The sequence below is a fragment of the Sarcophilus harrisii genome, chromosome 4, assembly GCF_902635505.1.
Source record: "Sarcophilus harrisii chromosome 4, mSarHar1.11, whole genome shotgun sequence".
Classification (NCBI taxonomy): domain Eukaryota; kingdom Metazoa; phylum Chordata; class Mammalia; order Dasyuromorphia; family Dasyuridae; genus Sarcophilus; species Sarcophilus harrisii.
In genome coordinates, this window is record NC_045429.1 from 265,595,472 (window position 1) to 265,615,181 (window position 19,710).

General features: G+C 35.2%; 1 protein-coding gene across 2 annotated transcripts in view; it reads left to right on the forward strand.

Moving 5' to 3' along the window:
* The window catches only part of RCAN2 (regulator of calcineurin 2), a 339,493-nt gene that overhangs the window by 300,630 nt on the left and 19,153 nt on the right, over positions 1-19,710 (forward strand). For both annotated transcript variants that reach the window (XM_003769119.3, XM_003769118.4), the window contains 2 exons: positions 3,650-3,823; positions 5,713-5,884. In XM_003769119.3, coding sequence (XP_003769167.1) covers positions 3,650-3,823; positions 5,713-5,884 — 346 coding nt within the window. The remainder of the gene's footprint in view (positions 1-3,649; positions 3,824-5,712; positions 5,885-19,710) is intronic.

A 19,710-nucleotide genomic window follows, 5' to 3' on the forward strand; every position in this document is an offset into this window, starting at 1 on the left:
AGTAGAATGATGATGAGGAAAATGGGGTATGGAAGTCTGAAGATAAATTGTTCCTCTATTGTCAGAGATAAATGAATAAAGAGATATACATAGAGAAAGGAATTGAAATACTGTTAGCCACACAACTAGTTAAGTTTCTGAAGATGGGTTTGAAATCAGGTCTTCCTGACTTCTGGCCCATTATACCACCTAGATGTTCCCCATAAGTATCATAGAGGGCACTAGTCCTTTGAGTCTGCATCTGAGTTTAGGCTAAACTTCTTTGGTAGCTTCTCCTACTCCAGAGTGGACATGGGTTCAAATCTGAACTCAACCATTTGCTGTCTATGCAATTCACTTCAACTATTTGGACTAAAGTTTTTCAACCTGTAAAATGAAAGGATAAAAGTTCCTTTCATGTCAAAATCTATGATACCTTTTATTTTTACATCACAGACATTTTCCAATTCCCTAGGAACCATCTCTTGTAACAGGGGGGGAAATAGTTAAGCAACATGAGCCAACATCTTGGCAGCATAAAATCAGTAAATATATATAGCACCAACTAAGTATCAGGCACTGTCCTAAATACTGGGTATACAAAAAGATACAAAAGATAGTACCCTGCCCACAAGGAACTTTACATTCTAATGGATATTTCTTTAAGTATGTTTCAGTTCATTCCAGTAAGGCAAAATAGGGCTACCTTTCACAATTGTTTTCATTTACATTTTTACTATCATTATTTATGTCTTTTGAGTTGTTTATTTCACTCAGTATCAGTTCCTACAGGTCTTGTTGTGCTTCTACAAATTATTCACATTCATAATTTCTATAGCACTATAATATTCCGTTACATTCAGACAGAATGATTTCTGTAACCATTCCCTAACTAAAGAACCCACTTTGTTTCCCATTTTTTAAACTGGCACAAAATTCCTAGGAATATCTTAATACCTATTAAACCTTTTTCAATAGTCAACAACAAACACTGGTGAGGTTTCTACTATGTATCAAGCATTATGCTAATATCTGAAGGACAGCTATAGGAGTTGCTCTGTGCTGCTCAAAGTCCCTAGAATTAGGACGCATAAAGGCAAGTTCTCAAGAGACAACATTTGGCTCAACATAAGAAAATGGTTCTTATTTTCAAGGAGTCTGCAGTTTAACTAGGAGGATAACACGCAATCAACTAAATATAAACAAGATATTTAAGATAAATTTGAGACTATCTCAGAGGGAAGGCAACTAAAATTAAGCAGGACTGGGAAAGGTTCCTTGCAGATGAGTCTTTAGTTAAAATCTAGAGAAGTTAAAGAAGCCTGGAGAGAGTTCTAAACATAGAAGATAGCCAATGAAAATGGTTGGAATTAAGAGATGGAGTATTGTATTTCAGGAACAGCGTATGTATATATGTATATATGCACCCCAAAGTATGTGTAGCAGATCAAGATGTAAGAAAATTGGAAAGGTAGGATGAGAACTGGTTAGGAAGGTTTTAAAAGTCAAATAGAAGGTTTTATATTTCACCCTAGAAATTATGGAGCAGCACAGAGGAGAATTGTTGTTGAGTCAATTTAATCCTGTGAGAATCTTCATGTTATCATTTGAGCTTTTTAAAAATTTTGTTATTTTCAATTCATTTTCCCCATAATTTTAACCTGGTTTTTGTTAGTGCCCTATAGAAATGCTAGTGATTTTTGTGATTTATTATATTGCAGTTTTGCTCTAAGGCAGGCTTAGCCAATATTTGAAAAAAGATTTCTTTGGGTTAGTTTACTTGGTGTCACTATGGCAGAAGGCAGACAGGTATTGAACCAGAGCCATGGGATAAATTCAGGAAACTGGACATACCAGTTTTTTCTATTTCTTATGGGATCAAAGTGTCAAGTGGAACCTCATGTCACTTAATCTTACCTTCTCCTCCCCCTGAATAAATATGACAGATGGTGATTTAACCTCTCCTTGAAGACTTACAGTCTACAAGAATGAGACTTAGTCTTTTGAAGGCAGCCATTCATTTACTAGACAGTACTAGTTAGAAAGGTTTTTCTTATGTTGAGCCAGATATTGTCTTTGTCCAATAAATGATGAGATTAAATGTAATCCTTAAAGGACAATATTCCAGAGGGGACATAAGTAGCAAAAACTGGGTAGAACTATTGCTTATTATAATCTAGGCATCTTATTTCTATCAATGCGGTCCAATATGGTATTATTTATTTTAGGAGTCATATTGACCTCATAGCTCATGTTATAGTTAAAAAATTAATTTGAATTGATCCTTCTCCTGTCTACATCATAATGATTTCCACATTTTTTACCACCAAAGTGAAGCTTCCTTTGTGGCAAAGATAATCAAATGATTGTGTCTGGCAGTGTGTGCAATATCAGGTCCCCTAACTTAGTGACTAGAGGTTGAAGTTATATTATATTACCTATTTTCTGAATTTTTCATTTACCCAAAGTTCTACTTCCTTCTGGTCATCTTGTACATTGTTGTAATCTTACATATTGATTTTCTGGTTCATACAAATCTTACTACATTTCTGAATTTCTCATTTTTGTCATTTCTTATTGCATAACAATATTCCATTTCATTCATATGTGGCAACACTAACTTATGCTTGTGTTCACCTAAAATCTCCGGGGTTTTTTCCTCTCAGAATTTATATTTCTTTAATATTCTTTTATTTATTTATTCCTTTTTTGGAAGCATTTTTTATGTTTCTCCCTCCTTCAGAAAGTTAAGTTTTTGATATGATAGAAAAAACCCTAAAGTGAAAATGAGGAGGCCCAGATTTTAGTCCCAGTCTGTATCATTTACTAGCTATGTGGTCTTGAGTCCATCAATTTGGCTTTTTAAGCCAAATTCCAAAAAATTGTAAAAAAATTTTAAAAAGAGGGATTCCACTACCAGGGATCAGACAACTATGGTTAACATTCATTTAAAAAATTCTTTGCTTGCTGTCCTGAGAAAATGGGCATGGGCGGTAGGCGGGGTTTGGCCCTCCAGCTATATAGTTTGTCAACCTTTTCATTAGCTGATCAAACCATTACATATTCCTAGGACTCAGTTTCATTATTTGTTAAAAAAAAAAAAATCCTCAAACCCTTAGGTTTCTTCTAGCTATAAACCTAAATTAGAATCTCTTTCAGCTCTAATAATAAAAAGATCTTTTTCTCATAATTACTATATTTCTCTGTCTCTACCTACACTAACTTATCTAACTTATCTGAAGAAAAAATGCTTTTCTTTAGAAAAACAGAATCATTTTATAAAGTCAGAATCATTTTTACTTGCTTAATAAACATCTCTCATAAAAAGATATAGCCTAGTAACACATATTGGTTTTTTATATGCAATAAAGATAAATAGAATAAAGATGAAAGGACATAGGAAATAATATATAGAATACTGTATGTATTTCATTAGTCTGAATTATCATGATTTGGATTTGATTTTCTTAAATGCTGAGTCTCTAGGTAGCATTTACAAGTGATTAATAACCATGAAAAATGATTCATTAAGTAATATTCTCTTTTCTTTTGCTATAATCAAGAATTTAATTATTTGTACCATGAGTGACATCTTGTGCATTGTATGACCAATGGATTTTCTTGTATGTGTGCATATGTCTGTGGTTTTGTTTTTTTTTTTTTTGTCAAGGAGAAATTCGAAGGACTATTCCGCACTTATGATGACTGTGTGACGTTTCAGCTGTTCAAGAGTTTTAGACGTGTGCGAATAAACTTTAGCAATCCTAAATCTGCAGCTCGGGCCAGGATAGAGCTCCATGAAACACAATTCAGAGGGAAGAAATTAAAACTCTATTTTGCACAGGTAAAAACATCATTTTTCATGTACTTTATCTACTTTTTTCCCTAAGTGCATTACCATTTAGTTCATACTCTATAAAGTGAGCCATATTGTACAGTGGATAGAATGCCAGCTCTGGAATCATAAGCGTAAGGATCTAAATTTAAGTCTGTCCTCAGACAATTACTAATTGTATAACCCTAGACAAGCTACTTAAGCCTATTTGCCTCAGTTTCCCTATCTGTAAAATAAATGAGAGAAAGAAATGCCTCAACACTTGAGTATTTTTGCCAAAAAAAAAATAAATAAACAAACAAAAAAATCTAAATGGGGCCATAAAGAGTTAGACACTACTGAAAAAAGAAAAAAAAAAAAAAAAGACTGAAAAACTCAAAGAAAATCAATGATATTGAAATGTAGTTGTTAGAAAACTTGAAAAAGCAAGTTCTATGACAGTATTCCAAGTTAGGAAGTCCAACCCAGGGAGATCAGGAAAAAATTCTGGAGGGAAAAGAGACAGTTTTTCAATCTGTAATTAGTTCACTGAGAAATAGGTCAGACTTATCTGTTGCTCTCTCACCTTCCCCAGTAAATGTGTTTGAATCACTGCTACTAACTAGATCCAGGAAAGGGCCAGAATTAAAATATCTGCTCATGATTTATGAAAATCAGAAGACTATAGAGTTAGTCAGACAACCCTTAGAAGTCAGCTAGTCATCTTCCCCTTTCCCCCAATCTCATTTTGCAGAAGAAACTGAGACTAAGAAATGAAGTGATTTATTTATGGTCTTATAGCCTAGTGTCAAAAGTAGATGCAGGCTAGGAACATACAGGTCCTTCAATATATGACTTTGAGTCCCTTAAAGAGAAATTATGATTCTTTAATATCTTTTAATAATAAAGGTATGAGTAAACTAAATCAATTCAGCAAGCATTTATTAAGCACTAAATATGTGCAAAGCACCATGCTAGGCACTAAGAATGCAGCTACAAAAATGAAAGAAGTCTTACCCTCAAGTAGTTTATGTTTTTATAGGAGGCAGAAAAACATTTAAGAAGGTAAATGAATGGCATTGTGCCCAAAGTATATGCTTACCCCAAAGCAGGGTTATGTGATATCCCATGAAAAAATAATAAAGAACAGAATCCAGGGCTGTGTGATAGCCCATAAATTATAATAATAATGATAATAAAAAAATTTTATAAAATACTTTAATGTTTGTAAGGTACTTGACATATGTTATTTTATCCTCATAAGAACTCTGGTAGGTACTATTTATTACCCACATTTTACAGATGGGAAAAACTGAGGCAAGGAGAAGTTGTGACTTAACTAGGGTTGTACAACTAATAAGTAAGAATTTGAGGATGGATTTGAATTCAAGATCTTTCAGAGTCCAAAGTAGGTAGATGGCTCAATGGATAGAGTGCTGGGCCAAGAGTCAAAAATATTTTAGTTCCAATCTGACTTCAGATACTTATTTTGCCAGGTGACTGCATAATTCATTTAGTCTATGTTTGCTTTATTCCACTGGAGAAGGAAATGGTAAATCAGTGTTCTTGCCAAAAAAAAAAAAAAAAAAAAAAACCTATGCAGTATTGATGTACAAAGGTCCATCTCGCCATGAAGAGTTGGACATCACTGAATGACAAGAAGAATTTTCTGACTCTTAAGTCCAGCATTTTATGCACTTCACCCCCCTCCCAGCTGTCCACCAATGTCATTCAGTTCTGCCTTGGAAGGAATTTTAGCATGAACTGACACATTTGGAGTCTTGGCCAGAATTAGTATGAGTTTTCAGTTTCTAATTCTTCATATTCTAAAAGCATGAGACTACATTTCCATCCTAGCTTATGGAGCATGTATCAATTTAATATGAATGCTGAGTCTTTGTCCTTGGTCTGTTTGAAAGGTTCAAACTCCTGAGACAGATGGAGACAAACTTCACTTGGCACCCCCTCAGCCAGCAAAGCAGTTTCTCATCTCACCTCCAGCATCACCTCCTGTGGGTTGGCAGCCTATCAGTGATGCCACACCAGTCATCAACTATGACCTTCTCTATGCTGTTGCAAAGCTTGGACCAGGTAAGCTACAAGGCTGCCTTTGAAATCTGTCTGTTCCTCTTCTCTCTGGATCCTTCTTTCTTTCTTTCTTTCTTTCTTTCTTTCTTTCTTTCTTTCTTTCTTTCTTTCTTTCTCTCTCTCTCTCTCTCTCTCTCTCTCTCTCTCTGTCTGTCTCTGTGTGTATGTCTATGTCTCTCTTTCTCTGTGTGTGTATGTCTCTATCTCTGTCTCTTTTTTTTCTGTCTCTCTGTGTGATTTTCTGTGTCTCTGTCTCTTTCTCTTTCTCTTTGTATGTCTCTGTCTCTCCGTTTATCAGTCTTTCTGTGTGCCTCTGTGTCTTGTCTATCTTCTGCTCTTTCTCTTTCTCTATCTGTTCTTCTGTTTCTATCTGTCTTTGTCTCTTTCTCTGTCTGTATCTCTGTGTGTCTCTGTTTGTCTTGTTGTATCTCTGTGCCTCTGTTTATCTGTCTCTGACTGTTTTTCTGACTTTCTGTCTCTGTCACTCTCTTAATCTCTATTTCTGTCTCTCTGTGTCTGTTTCTCTGTTTTGCTCTCTTCTCTTCTTCTCTCTTTCCCCCCTCCTCTCTTTTGCTGTTTTTGCTAGAAAGTTAACCAGGATGAACAACCTTGAAAACCTAAGTTTTGCAGTCCCACCTACATTTCTAATGGATGTAACTGAGTAGAGTGAAAGAGGAGAAGCAGGTGATGCATTGCTGAAAATGCCGAGTCAGAATTAAGGCATCAGAGCCACTTAGGACTTGTATCTCTTGAAGGAGCAATCCAGGACACTCTGCCCTAGATTTATTGCAATTCCTGCAGATTGCAGATTCCATGCAGATTTCCAAAGACCTGAGAGAGCTGTCTCCTCTTTACGGGATTTCGATTTAGACCTGAAGGAAGCCGTTTCTTAGCAGATGAAATTAAAAATAGCATTATGGGCTCCCAGAATAATAAAATTCAATCTCTGTGACTATACAGGAAGCTTGGCTGAAGGAATGGTCTTTAGCCCAATGGAAAGTACTTGAAAATCAGGACATGGGTTCAAATCCCAACTCTGCCACTTTGTACCTGTAAAATCTTAGTAAACAGTTCATTCTTTCAAGACCATAAATTTCTCATCTATAAAGTAGAGAAGTCAGACTAAATGACTTCTGGGGTCCCAGCTTTAAAACAACAATTGTATGCATAGATGTGTATACAGAGTATGGATCCCTGGGGCAATCATACATGATAGTTCTGTTCATGCCTTTGGCTAATTAAGGAAACCTGGAAGTAAACAACAGATAATGATATATAAGTGAGAGATGGAGGTAACTCTTAAATTCCTAATTTTGAATTAGCTTCTGATTCATTTTGTGATCTTGAGAAAAGATGGCACTGTGGATAGACCCCCTGGACCTAGAATCAGGAGTCCCACAATTTAAATCCCACTTCAGACATTTTTTAGTTGTGTAAGGTGGGGCAAATCTTTTTGACCTGAGAAGGGCAACCTCTTCTTGCCTCAGTTTCCTCAACTGGAAAGTGGAAATAATGAAATACTATGTCTCAAAGTTGATGTGAGAATAAATGAGTTAATATTTGTAAAGCACTTAGCATGATGCCTGGCACATGGTAGGCAACATCTAAATGCTAGTTATTACTTTTAAATCATTTTGTGCCCACATAAAACTTTGGAAATGGAATTTATCACAGACTTATAACTCTAGGGATTGAAAGGACATTTGGAGCCTTCTAGACCAAGCCTATTTATTTTACAGATGAATAAACTGAGGCCTAGGAAAGTTAAGCAAGATCCAAAGTGATACAGTTAATAAACAAAATTTTTACCCCAAATAACCAATTTTAATCCCATATCCTCTAGTCCCAAAGCTAAGTCTCTTTCTACTGAGCCACTGAGAGGAATGAATGTTCAGTGTCTGAAATGCTCGATTGAAAGATGGCATGTGATTGAGAGTGCAGTATTTTTGTGCGAGTTTATATTTTGACAGCTTGCGCTACAAGGTAGCTGAATACACAGAAATTTTAGAGTTATGCCATATCCATTCAAAGAGTCACAGCATACTTTTTTAAAGAGGAAAGTCTATATTTGAAGAGTTGTGTATCATAGAAAACAAGTGGAGCGTGGATAATTTAATGCCAGTGGAAGTGATTTTCTCATGGTTATTATTCAGTCATTGTGCAAGCAAGCAAGTTGGCACTGCCCACATTAATCAGTTTAAGCTATGGTTCCCACTTATTTCTACCAGTGTCACTCCTGAATAGAAAGAAATTGAAACCAACTGCAAAGTTGCTACAAACATGGAGATAAATGCAATTGATCTATTCTATAGAAAAATTTTAACTTATATGATCATACACTCAAAGCTAGAAAAAAATTTAGATGATATCTTCTCCAGCCACTTTATTTTACAAAAAAGGAAACATGAAGCCACAGAGGTAAAGAGACTTGGCAATATCATGCAGGTTGAATCAGGGTATGAGCTCAGATTTCTTGACTACTTATTCATTGTTCTTTTCTCCTGCATCATAGAATTCAGAGATCTAGCTTTTCCATTTTGCAGAGGAGAAAACTGAGGTCCAGACAAAGACAAGGTCATACACAGAATCCATGACAGATCTGAGATTTGAATGTAGGTTTTATGACTTTCAGGCAAATCTCTTTTCATATACACAGACATATATTTCAGAGAATTCTAGAGTTTGGGAGTTGGAACAGTCAGCCAACAAGCATTTGGAAGGAACCTAAGCAGAAGTGGAATAAATCAAGTTTCTTCTTTTTTTTTTCACAGAATTAACTCAGCTTGCCTTCAGTCTGTTATATTTAGGCTTAAGGATCTGGTACATTCAATGTATTTTGTAATCCAAAAAAAAGTGAAAAAAATCTAATTTTGGGAAAAATGGATTCACAAAAAGCTAGTGAAAAGAGAACTGATAAAGGGTGTAGGCAAGAACTTCCCTAAAAGAGTCTTCCTTTTTAGTGAGCTAAGTGGTATAATGGATAGAGTGCTGAATTTGAATCCTTCCTCACACATCAGCTGTAAGATCCACAAGCCTCCACAAGCCTCTTTTTGTCTCAGCTGTAAAATGAAGGAGTGAGATTAAGTGGCCTATAAATTTCCTTTCAGCTCAAAGTCTTTGATCTTAGTAATATTAAGAAAATTTATCCATATAATAATAACACATTTCTATGAAGCTTAAAATCATACAAAATGCTTTTTTGAAGGTATATCTTATAATAGCAACAGTTTATGATGATCAGCTATGATAGACTTATCTCTTCTCAGCAATACAACAATCCAAGACAATTCGCATGGATTCATAATGGAGACTGCTATTCATATCCAGAGAAAAAACTATGGAGTCTGAATGCAGAATGAGGCATGCTATTTTCACTCTTTTTTCTTTCTCATTTTTTTCCCTTTTGTTCTGATTTTTTTTCACAACATGACTAACATGGAAAATAAATTTTAAATGATTGTACATGTATAACCTAAATCAGAAAAATTTTAAATTCAGGATCTTATAGAGTAAATGTTAAAAAAAAAAAAAACTTTTTACATGTAATTAGAAAAAAAAATGTGATTAATTAGGGGAATTAGGGGAGAGAGAGAGGGGGAGAGAGAGAGAGAGAGAGAGAGAGAGAGAGAGAGAGAGAGAGAGAGAGAGAAACCCTGTGAACTATAAAAGTATGACTATTATGATTTCCATTTCGTAAATGGGGAATGAATCCTTCAAGAAGTTGTGATGCCCATAGTCCCACAGCTAGTGAATATTGGAAAATTGGACTTTCAATTCAAACCTAAAGTTCTTCAAACTTCTGAAGTTCAGTCTTAATTCTACTGTATTGTGCTACCTTTTCTGGTCTCTTGGATGGTGATTTCCAAAGTGGAAGCAGGACTCTAAAGGAGGTTTATCAACCAATTAAAGGCGGGGAAGATGTGTTGTATTCTACCCTCCCTGCAGTGGCCAATCATGGGACTTTACTTCAAAATATCCACACTAACCTTTTATCTAATACTCTCGACCCAAGACAGTTTAGGCTCTTAACCTTCTCTCTGCTGAAATAGTTATCAGACTTGCATTGGCAATTATAACCTTGTCTGAATAGTGACAGTTGTACAAGTATTATTGAGAAAATTACCTACCAAACCCTACCACCAGCATATTCACTAGAAAAAGAAATATTTCTAAAAGAGCTGGATCAAAAATGTCTAGAGGTCCTTGCTCTAGTATCCTCTCTTGTTTGGATTTGGGAGGGGAATTGTCTATTTTTAGGTTTGGAAGATGATATCAGTTTGTGAGAAGGGAGAAAGGACTGAGAGTAGGAGTTAAGGATGTATGGAAAGGATTGTAAGAAATGTTTGAGCTATGAAGAGTAAAGACAGGCAAGTTTAGACCAAGAACTATTATGAAGACCTGAAATTATTCTGAAAATTAATAAACTGATCCATCATTGGGCTAAAAGAAGCCCTACTACATTTTAACCTTAACTTTATTCTTGATAAGGGTTACAAGCTACTTTTGTAACTTACTAGTTGTAAAGTGTAAGTTAGCTGGTCTAAGGGGTTACAAGCTAAAGAATTAATTTCTTTCATCCCTCTTATTTTCCATTTCCATTTCCATGGTTACCAAAATGCCAACCTTTGGATAGATTATCATAACAGTAGTCATTATCATTATCAACATAATCACCAGAATTTATATAGCATTTTAAATTTTGCAAAGCACTTTATAAATATTTCATTTGATCCACAACTCTGCAAGATAAGGTGCTACTTTATCCCCATTTTATAGATGAGGAAACTGTGACAGAGATTAAGTTTTCTTCCCTAGTAGACACAGCTACTGTCTAAAGTTGGATTTGATATTAGATATGAATTTATGAATCCTGACTGCAGATCCAGTAGTATCCAATGCACCATCATGTTTCCTCACATAACAGTTTTCTAATAATAGACAAGAGGAGGTGCAGTGGTATAATGGGAAGAATTCTGAATTTGAGGGTTCTAGAGGACATATGAATCCCAGCTACTTCTATTCTCATGATCTTGGGGAAAGTACTTTTTGGCCAGAACTTTTCTGTTCTGTTAAATGAAAGGGTTGCACAGACAGCCTATGCACTATCAAATGATTTTACTAGATACTATTAAAAGTAGCAATGTTAACTCTAAAAACTTATCTTCTTTTGTGTATCCAGAAACAGTAACAATGTATGGAAAGCCAGAAGGCAAAATGGGCAAAGAGAAGAGAAAAAGTAATAAAAGGCCTACATTCACAAACTAGATAATCATTTCATATATAAAAAGTTGGTTTATAAAATTCTAGTGCTTAATGAGCTTCCAAAATGTGACAGCTTGTTAATTCCATTTATCAACAAAATATAACTTTAGATTGCAGATTTCTCTTCCAAGATCCTCATTGGGATTCATTCCCTTCACTTATTACTTTTATATTACTCTAATGAATCTACATTGTCAATTCAGGACTTCCCTCCAACCTTATAGGGGAGCCATCTCCAGTCATCCTGATCTATATCTTGCCACTGGACTCAGATGGTTCAGGAGAAGTAGGGCTTGTAACTCTACACAGCTCTCCCTCACTGAAATCCAATTCACTTGCATGTTTTGGCATCCCCTCCCTGATGTCATGGACCTCTTCAAGAATAAAGGACAAATAGTAGTAATCATAACAATCTCCTACCAACTGATATCTCTTCATAATTATTTGTCATCTTGCTCACTGGACTTGCATTCAAAAGACAGTATTTTTTTTTACAATATACAAAGACTCTGGTAAAATTTTCCAAATAATGGCATATAGTGAAATGGGCAATTAGTTGAATTGATCCATCATCATTTATAGCTTGGGCAGGCATTGAAAGAAGGCCAAGTAACTGGACCTAGAATTGAAAGAACAAGATAGGACTAGCTTGCATTTGGGAATTTGTGCATTTTCCTTCATCCTAAATGGTCCCCTTGCTCTGGCATTTACTAGTCTTATAGCTTTAGGCTCAAGAGCAAGAGATAGCTCAGAGAACTAGTTCAATTTCTTAATCACTCTGAGGCTCCGGATAATTTTTATCATTTTTAAACCAAATTTGTAATTTTGTCACTATGGGAAGTTATGAGGAAATTCTCAACCACTATAACTCATCACCTGCTATGAAACTTAAAATTTTTAGAGATAGGGCTAAGACAGTGAGAAATTAAGTGACTTATTTAGTGTCAAGCAGTCAGGTTATGTCAGAGGCAGGACTAGAATCTAGTTCTTCCTGCCACTAAGGGCAGATCTCAATCCATCTGGCCAGGATGTTTCTTCAACTTCAGTTTTGTCATCCATAAGATGGGATCAACTTCCTGGGATTGTTATGAAGTGAATAGTTCATAGACAAAATCATTACCAAAAACTCATATTTAGGGAGTTTTATTATTATTTAAGGGAGGCTTAAAGACTTCTAGACACCTTTAAGAGCAAAAATAAGAGAGAAATAAGGAATAAGGTGATCAAAGACCTTCCCCGTTATGCAAAGGCTTCCTCCAAGGTATTTCTCATGGACACGTTAAGGTTAAATCAGATTCATAATAGCTGTGACTTTGCCTAACAATCTTATTCATATCAGGTGAAGAATAAAAGAAGGAGAAGATCCATACCTGTCCAAGAGGTTTCTACTAGTTTGGAGACTATTCTGTGAAAAGTCCAAAAGCAGGAAGCATTCCCTGTAGATGATTCAAATCCCACACTTTTCTGATAACATTTTGCTGATTTTATTGAGCCCTGAAATGACTCAAAGAGAGATTAGCTTAGTAGTACACAAGAAAGTAGAAAGGAAGGGTGAGGAATTGAAGACCACATATTGCCCAAATGATGACAAGCATACTAAATGAGAAGCCAATTAAATTAAAATCATAGACCCAGAGTTGGAAAGGACATTAAAGGTCATCTATAACAATAGTGTCCAAATAAAGACTTGCAAACAGAATATTTCAAACCCATTTGAAAAATTTTAAAATTAAAATTTTTATGTGCATTTTGAACTTATTTGTTTAAAAAAACCAGAAATGTAATCATCTTTTATTGTTTTGCATGAATAATTGACATCAGGGAAAATGTGGAATGATAACTGTCTTCAAGTATTTAAAGTACTTTGAAGAGAAGGATTAAATTTGTTCTACTTGGTCCCAAAGGGCAGAACCTGAAGCAGAGGCAGATTTAGACTTTGGGAGGGAAATGATAATAATGGGAGATATAGGAAAGTGAGATGGATTGCCTGGGGACATCCTGGTTTACCTCTCCTTGGAGATTTTTAAGCAAAGCCCCCATGACCATTTGTCAGGAATGTTCTAGGGAGGGATTTTTTTAGGTCTAGCTTGAAGCTTTTTTCATTCTTTCGTATTTATCAGAGTTTCTAAGATTTTGAGACCTACATAGAAGTTCTCACTCCACCACTAACCAGGTGGGTAAGCTTGGACAAAACCTCAGTTTTCTCTTTCAGAAACAGAAGAATCAAACTAGATTGTAGGATCAGAGATGTAGAGCTGTAAGAACTTTAGAACTCATCAAATCTAGTTTGATTTTTACATAGAAGAGATTACGTGATTTTCCCACACTTAAGTGGTGAAATCAGATTGTAAACCAAGGTTCTCTATTACTCTTTCCAATGTACCACACTGCCTCTGATTACTCTAGAAGTCCAAAAATAATTAGATCTTTGCCACTCAATACCCTTGAAAACATCTTTTTTCCCCCACATACATATAGTTCCTCTTTGTTGCTATTCTATTCCTTCAGCATTGTCAGATTAAGAACCATAATGTCTCACTTCCTATCACCTTTATCAGCCATTTGATAGTTCTTGCCAAAGTATGAACACAGGAAGGGAACAGCATGGACCAAGTCAGCATTCTTTTCCACTGTGACCTGTTTTAAATGATCACAGTCATCCCTTTAAAGATAACTACTTCAGAAACAGAGTGAGTCTAAAAGTGGCTTCTGCCTCTATTGCCAGAATCCCATTTGGGGAATTTATTGAAATCTTGTCATTCTGGAAACATTTAGGGACAAACTAAATACAATATAAAAAGAAAATGACCTTCCATTGCTGGGGAAATGAAATGGATGTTTAATCCAGTTTTGCTCAAAAAAAAAAAAAACCCAAAAAACAAAACAAAACAATCATGATTGTATGACTCCAGAAACAAGCATTGTGCATCTTTTCAGATAGAAAATAAACTAGATGGGGAGATAGTTAAGGGATGATCAGCCCATCCATACCTTTCTAAAACAATAAAAATGGCCACCTTTAAGCACAGCATCTCCCTAGTTAGGGAATAAATCAATTTCCCCATACAAAAGCAGCAGAATGTGGAACATCAGTCATTGTTCTGTGCTGTGGGATAGCTCTGCTCAAAGGTCAGGTTCACTGTCATTTAAAGAGCCCACAAGGAGCAATATGTAAAGTCATTGTCTGCTCTCTCTTGCCTCTTGCTATTTTTAGCCCTTGTTAGGGAGATCAATTTTAGTTAACTGCAGAGGCGGTTTTAAAGTGGTACTACAGTTCCAAGCTGTTTGTACCTACTATATTTGGTGTTTCATTAAAAAAAAATCTTCTCCATCAAACCAGGCTCTAGGTAAGGCAATTTTTATCTTATTTGTTGCCTGTTATAGGCTCAACTTTCTCCAAAAAAGAAATCCATTCATTTTACATACATGGAGATAAAAATTTACATTCTAGGCGTCAGCTAAATATGAAATATAGGCCCATATTTGCACTAGAATATGTGAGCTGAATATTAACTACAGGGGAGCCATTCTTTGTTACTGTATTTGCTATGTTCTAATTGTATGTTTAAAATCTGAATAAAAAGCCCAGTATTATGGGGTCTATAATAACTCAGCGAGACCCTATTTAAAACTCCTTATTTAAAAAGTTTCCTGTCTGAGGGATTCAAATTTATGATGACTTGTACATTATTTTCCACTTTCCCTCTAGCAAATTTTCCCTAGAAAAATTATTTTGAAGAACTTTCCTTATTAACAAGGTCCCATCTTCATCTTTTATCACCAGGAGGAGAATAGTAATTAAATGAGCTCTTGGTGTTTATATCACACCATTTTGTGCTTGAAAGCAGGAAAAAGTAGAAATAATCAATAGAGAGAAGCTCTGGAATTAAGAGGAATCTGGAAAGGTTTCCTGTAGAAGGTGGGATTTTTATCTGGAACCCAAAGGAAACCATTATATTCAAGGAATTATAACGGGGACTTGGAAAATAGGGGAAAATATACAGAAGACTTTATGTTATAATAATGAAGATAGAAGAGATGTTAAGATGTTAAGCATATGGTATCTGACTTATACAGATGTATTTACAACAGAGCAAAACAACAGTGAATAAAATCAGGAATTAAAAAAAAACTGAGGTGGGGCAGCTAAATGGACTCATTTTTCTGGTCCTGAATTTTTTTTTTCTTCTAGGATAGGATGTTCTCTAAAGTCTTTCCTAACTCTGAGATGGTTTGCTTCTGTTTAAAAGGGAAAAAATAGAAAGATGTAAAAAAAGAAAATTGCAGGAGAACTGCATTTGAATCCTAGGATGACAATAATATCTAATTAAATATATATATATATTGCATTATGCTTTACAAAAATGATTTATAAATCTTTTCTCATTTTATTTTCATTAAAACCCTGAGATGTAAGTACTAATATTATCTTCACTTTACAGATAAGAAAATGGAGGCAAAAGTTAAGTTATTTGCCTAAGCTCCCATAATTAATAAATGTCTGAAGCTGGATTTTAATTCAGGTCTTTTTAATTTTAAGTCTACCAGTCAATCCATTTAGTTTCCTCATTGCCTACATGACTACTGGCAAATTATTTAATTTCTTTGATCCTTCATTTCTTTTTCTATAGATTGAGGTTACAACCTTTGCACTGCTGCTTTGGTAGAGTTGCTGTTTTTTTTTTTAAACTTTAAAACACTTTAGAAATGTGAGTTATTATGCATTCATTGAATCTGTCTAACCTTCAGTTTCCCCCTCTGAAAAATGGGAATAATAACATGTTTACTGCCTAGTCCATTGGGGTTGTTGTAAAGACTAAATGGAAAGAATAGCACAGTAAAAAATTACTTTGTAGTCATCAGCTATTGTTATTATAATTATTCAACAAGAAAAGCCAGGAACATAAAAATATAATCAACTACTGTTTTGAAGATTTGGAGCAGCCAGATGGCACAGTAGAAAGAATGCTGGGTTTGGAGTCTCAAAGACTCATCTTCCTGAGTTCAAATCTGGTCTCAGATATTTACTACCTGTATGATCCTGAACAAGTCACTTATTCTACATCAGTTCTTCATCTGTAAAATGAGCTAGAGAGGGAAATGGCAAAGTACTTTAGTATCTATGCCAAGAAAACTTCAAAAAACATCACAAAGATTCAGACATAACTGAAATGATTTAATGACAACTTAGAAACATAATGGGACCTAATTTCATACAATGGATTTACTTTATTGAAAGCAATCTACTTAATCCCAGGAAAGGTCATATAAGGTATTTGTGTAATTCATAATGATGAAGCAACTATGCAAATCAAGACAAAGGGCCTAAAAATTGTTATTAAATGAAAAATAAATCCTGAATGAAAGAATTATGTAAGACAAAGTCTACAAATCTGAGAATCAAGAAGCAGTCTTATGTCATAGAATTTGGGGGCAGGATGGGACTTTGAAAGTCAGTAAGTAATGGGGTGGTAAATTTGAAACCGGAAGATTCAAGAGAAGCCATCTAATCCAAACACCTCTCATTTTACAATTGAGGTACAAATATTAGTTAAGTGATTTTCCTGATCTCATCCACATAGTAGTTAGTGATGGCATAATTAGGACTTAGTGGAAACAGATCTTTCTGATTCTTCACATCCATTCAATCCTGCTACATGGGTTTGTAAAAAAAAAAAAAAAAAAAAAAAAAAAAAAAAAAGAGATTGTTTTTTGCAAATAATTAACGCCAACATCTTTTCTTTGTTTGCATGTTGTTTAATCTTTAGTTCTAACTTGTAACCTTCTTCTGAACAGAAGGTTATTATTCTCTACATACTCTGTAAATCCTGCCATGTTTTGCCAATTCCAGTTCTTAACCTACAACCTAGCTCTCTACATACATTGATCTGCTTCTGCCCATATTCTAATTTCTACCATTTCCTAATCATATGACTTTAGAAAAATCACAATTTCTAGGATAAGGAAGGTCAACTAGATCAGAATCCCTGACTCTTCTGTGTTGAAGAATTGCTTTATTCCTCATATGAAATCTTGAGAATAGTTGGACAAGGGCAGTGACAGGGGCAGTCCTGTTGACTGGACATTCAGAATGAGAGTTCATAGAGCTGTACACCTGGGCCCTAGAAGGTCCATGTCATGTAAGGTGACTTCCAGCCACAACTCCCTAACTACAAGAAATGACCATGGGTTAAGATGGCCCTGTTGGGTTATATGCTATATCAATTAATCAACATTAAACATTTGGGTATCTCTTGCTTAGATGATCTCTAAATTTCTAAAATGGTTTCTTTGGTTCTCAGCTCAAGTTCCATCTTCTATAATAATTTTAATGCAATCCTAGATTTAATGCTTTAATAATAATGATAATTATTACATTATTATAAGCATCCTTAATGCTAGGACCTTCCCCCTGAGATGATCACCTATATATCTTTCATATATCTTGTTTGCACATCATTATTATGTGCCTCCAGTTAGATTATAAATAGGGGATTTTTCCCTTTTCTTTGTATCCTCTCTGTCTAGCATATAATAGATATATAACAAATACATGCTGTTGACATCATCCATTTCTATGAATAGGTCTTAATTCTTCTCTTGAAATCAGGGAATGAGTACCCTCTCAATGGAGAGAGGGGCAAGTTGATGTCAGAGTAGAAAGAGTACCGAGCCTAGAGTTCAAATCTGGGCTCAGATAGCTATGTGACCCTCAGCAAGTCAATTTTCCCTGTTTGCCTCAGTTTCCTTATCTGTAAAATGGGCTGGAGAAAGAAATGGCAACCCACTCTAGTATCTCTGCCAAGAAACCCTTAAAGGGGTCATGAAAAATCAGATACAATTAAAATGACTGAATATTTAAATGACAATAGAGAGAGAAGAGTTTTCTCTGCCTACTTTCTCATTCTATGTCCTTGATTTGAACTTATATTCAGTCAAGGAAAAAAATTGCTTTCCCTCAGCTCGTGACCTCTGCAGCCACCAGCTCCAACTACTTTTTTTTTGTTTTGTTTTGTTTTTTGTTTTTTTTTTAATTTAATAGCCTTTTATTTACAGGTTATATGTATGGATAACTTTACAGCGTTAACAATTGCCAAACCTCTTGTTCCAATTTTTCACCTCTTACCCCCCAGCCCCCTCCCCTAGATGGCAAGATGACCAGTAGATGTTAAATACATTAAAATATAAATTAGATACACAATAAGTATACATGACCAAAACATTATTTTGCTGTATAAAAAGAATCAGACTCGGAAATATTGAACAATTAGCTTGTGAAGGAAATCAAAAATGCAGGTGGGCATAAATATAGGGATTGGGAGTTCAATGTAATGGTTTTTAGTTATCTCCCAAAGTTCTTTTTCTGGGCATAGTTGGTTCAGTTCATTACTGCTCCATTGGAAATGATTTGGTTGATCTCGTTGCTGAGGATGGCCTGATCCATCAGAACTGGTCATCATATAGTATTGTTGTTAAAGTATATAATGATCTCCTGGTCCTGCTCATTTCACTCAGCATCAGTTCGTGTAAGTCTCTCCAGGCCTTTCTGAAATCATCCTGTTGGTCATTTCTTACAGAACAGTAATATTCCATAATATTCATATACCACAATTTATTCAGCCATTCTCCAACTGATGGACATCCTTCAGTTTCCAGTTTCTAGCCACTACAAAAAGGGCTGCCACAAACATTCTTGCACATACAGGTCCCTTTCCCTTCTTTAGTATCTCTTTGGGATATAAGCCCAGTAGTAACACTGCTGGATCAAAAGGTATGCACAGTTTGATAACTTTTTGAGCATAGTTCCAAACTACTCTCCAGAATGGTTGGTTTCATTCACAACTCCACCAACAATGCATCAATGTCCCACCAACTACTTTTTATATATCGCTTTAAAAATAGCATAGAAAAGGACTGGAGGAAACAGAATGGACAGCAGTTATGAAAGCAGAGCTATACAGTATTTTGATTTCTTTGCTGTTATTTAATTGTATGACCTATGACAAGTCTCTTCCCCTCAATTTCCTGATATGTAAAATGGAGGGATTGTAGTAAATGATCTCTAAAGTTTCTTCATGCTCCTCAAATCCATGATTCTATTTATTATTATTATTATTATTTCTATTCCTTCTTACCTGGAATTTAAGAATAAGGCTCATTGGTAGCTCTTTTGTAGAATACCATCTCTTGTTAGGAAATGTGCATGTATGTTTAAAGGGGAAGTGGGATGGGAGTATAATTCACTAACTCAAGGTAGTCCCACAATGTCCTTCCTTTGTGTTAAACTTCATATATTCTCTAGCCCTGGGATCAGGAATTTAGGTTCATCCTATCTTCAGCTCATCTATTCTCCTGAAATTACATTCCTCTACTTCAAAAAAAATACATTTGGTACATTCCTCTTTGTTGCAATAGCCATAGGACAAAAAAAAGTAACAGAGATTAAGCACCAAGGTAGAGAAATAGATAAAGCATCAGGTTCAGAATCAGAGAGACCTGAGTTCAAATTTCGCCTTAGACACTTACCTGCTGTGTGATCCTGGACAAATCGATTCATCCTGTCAGAA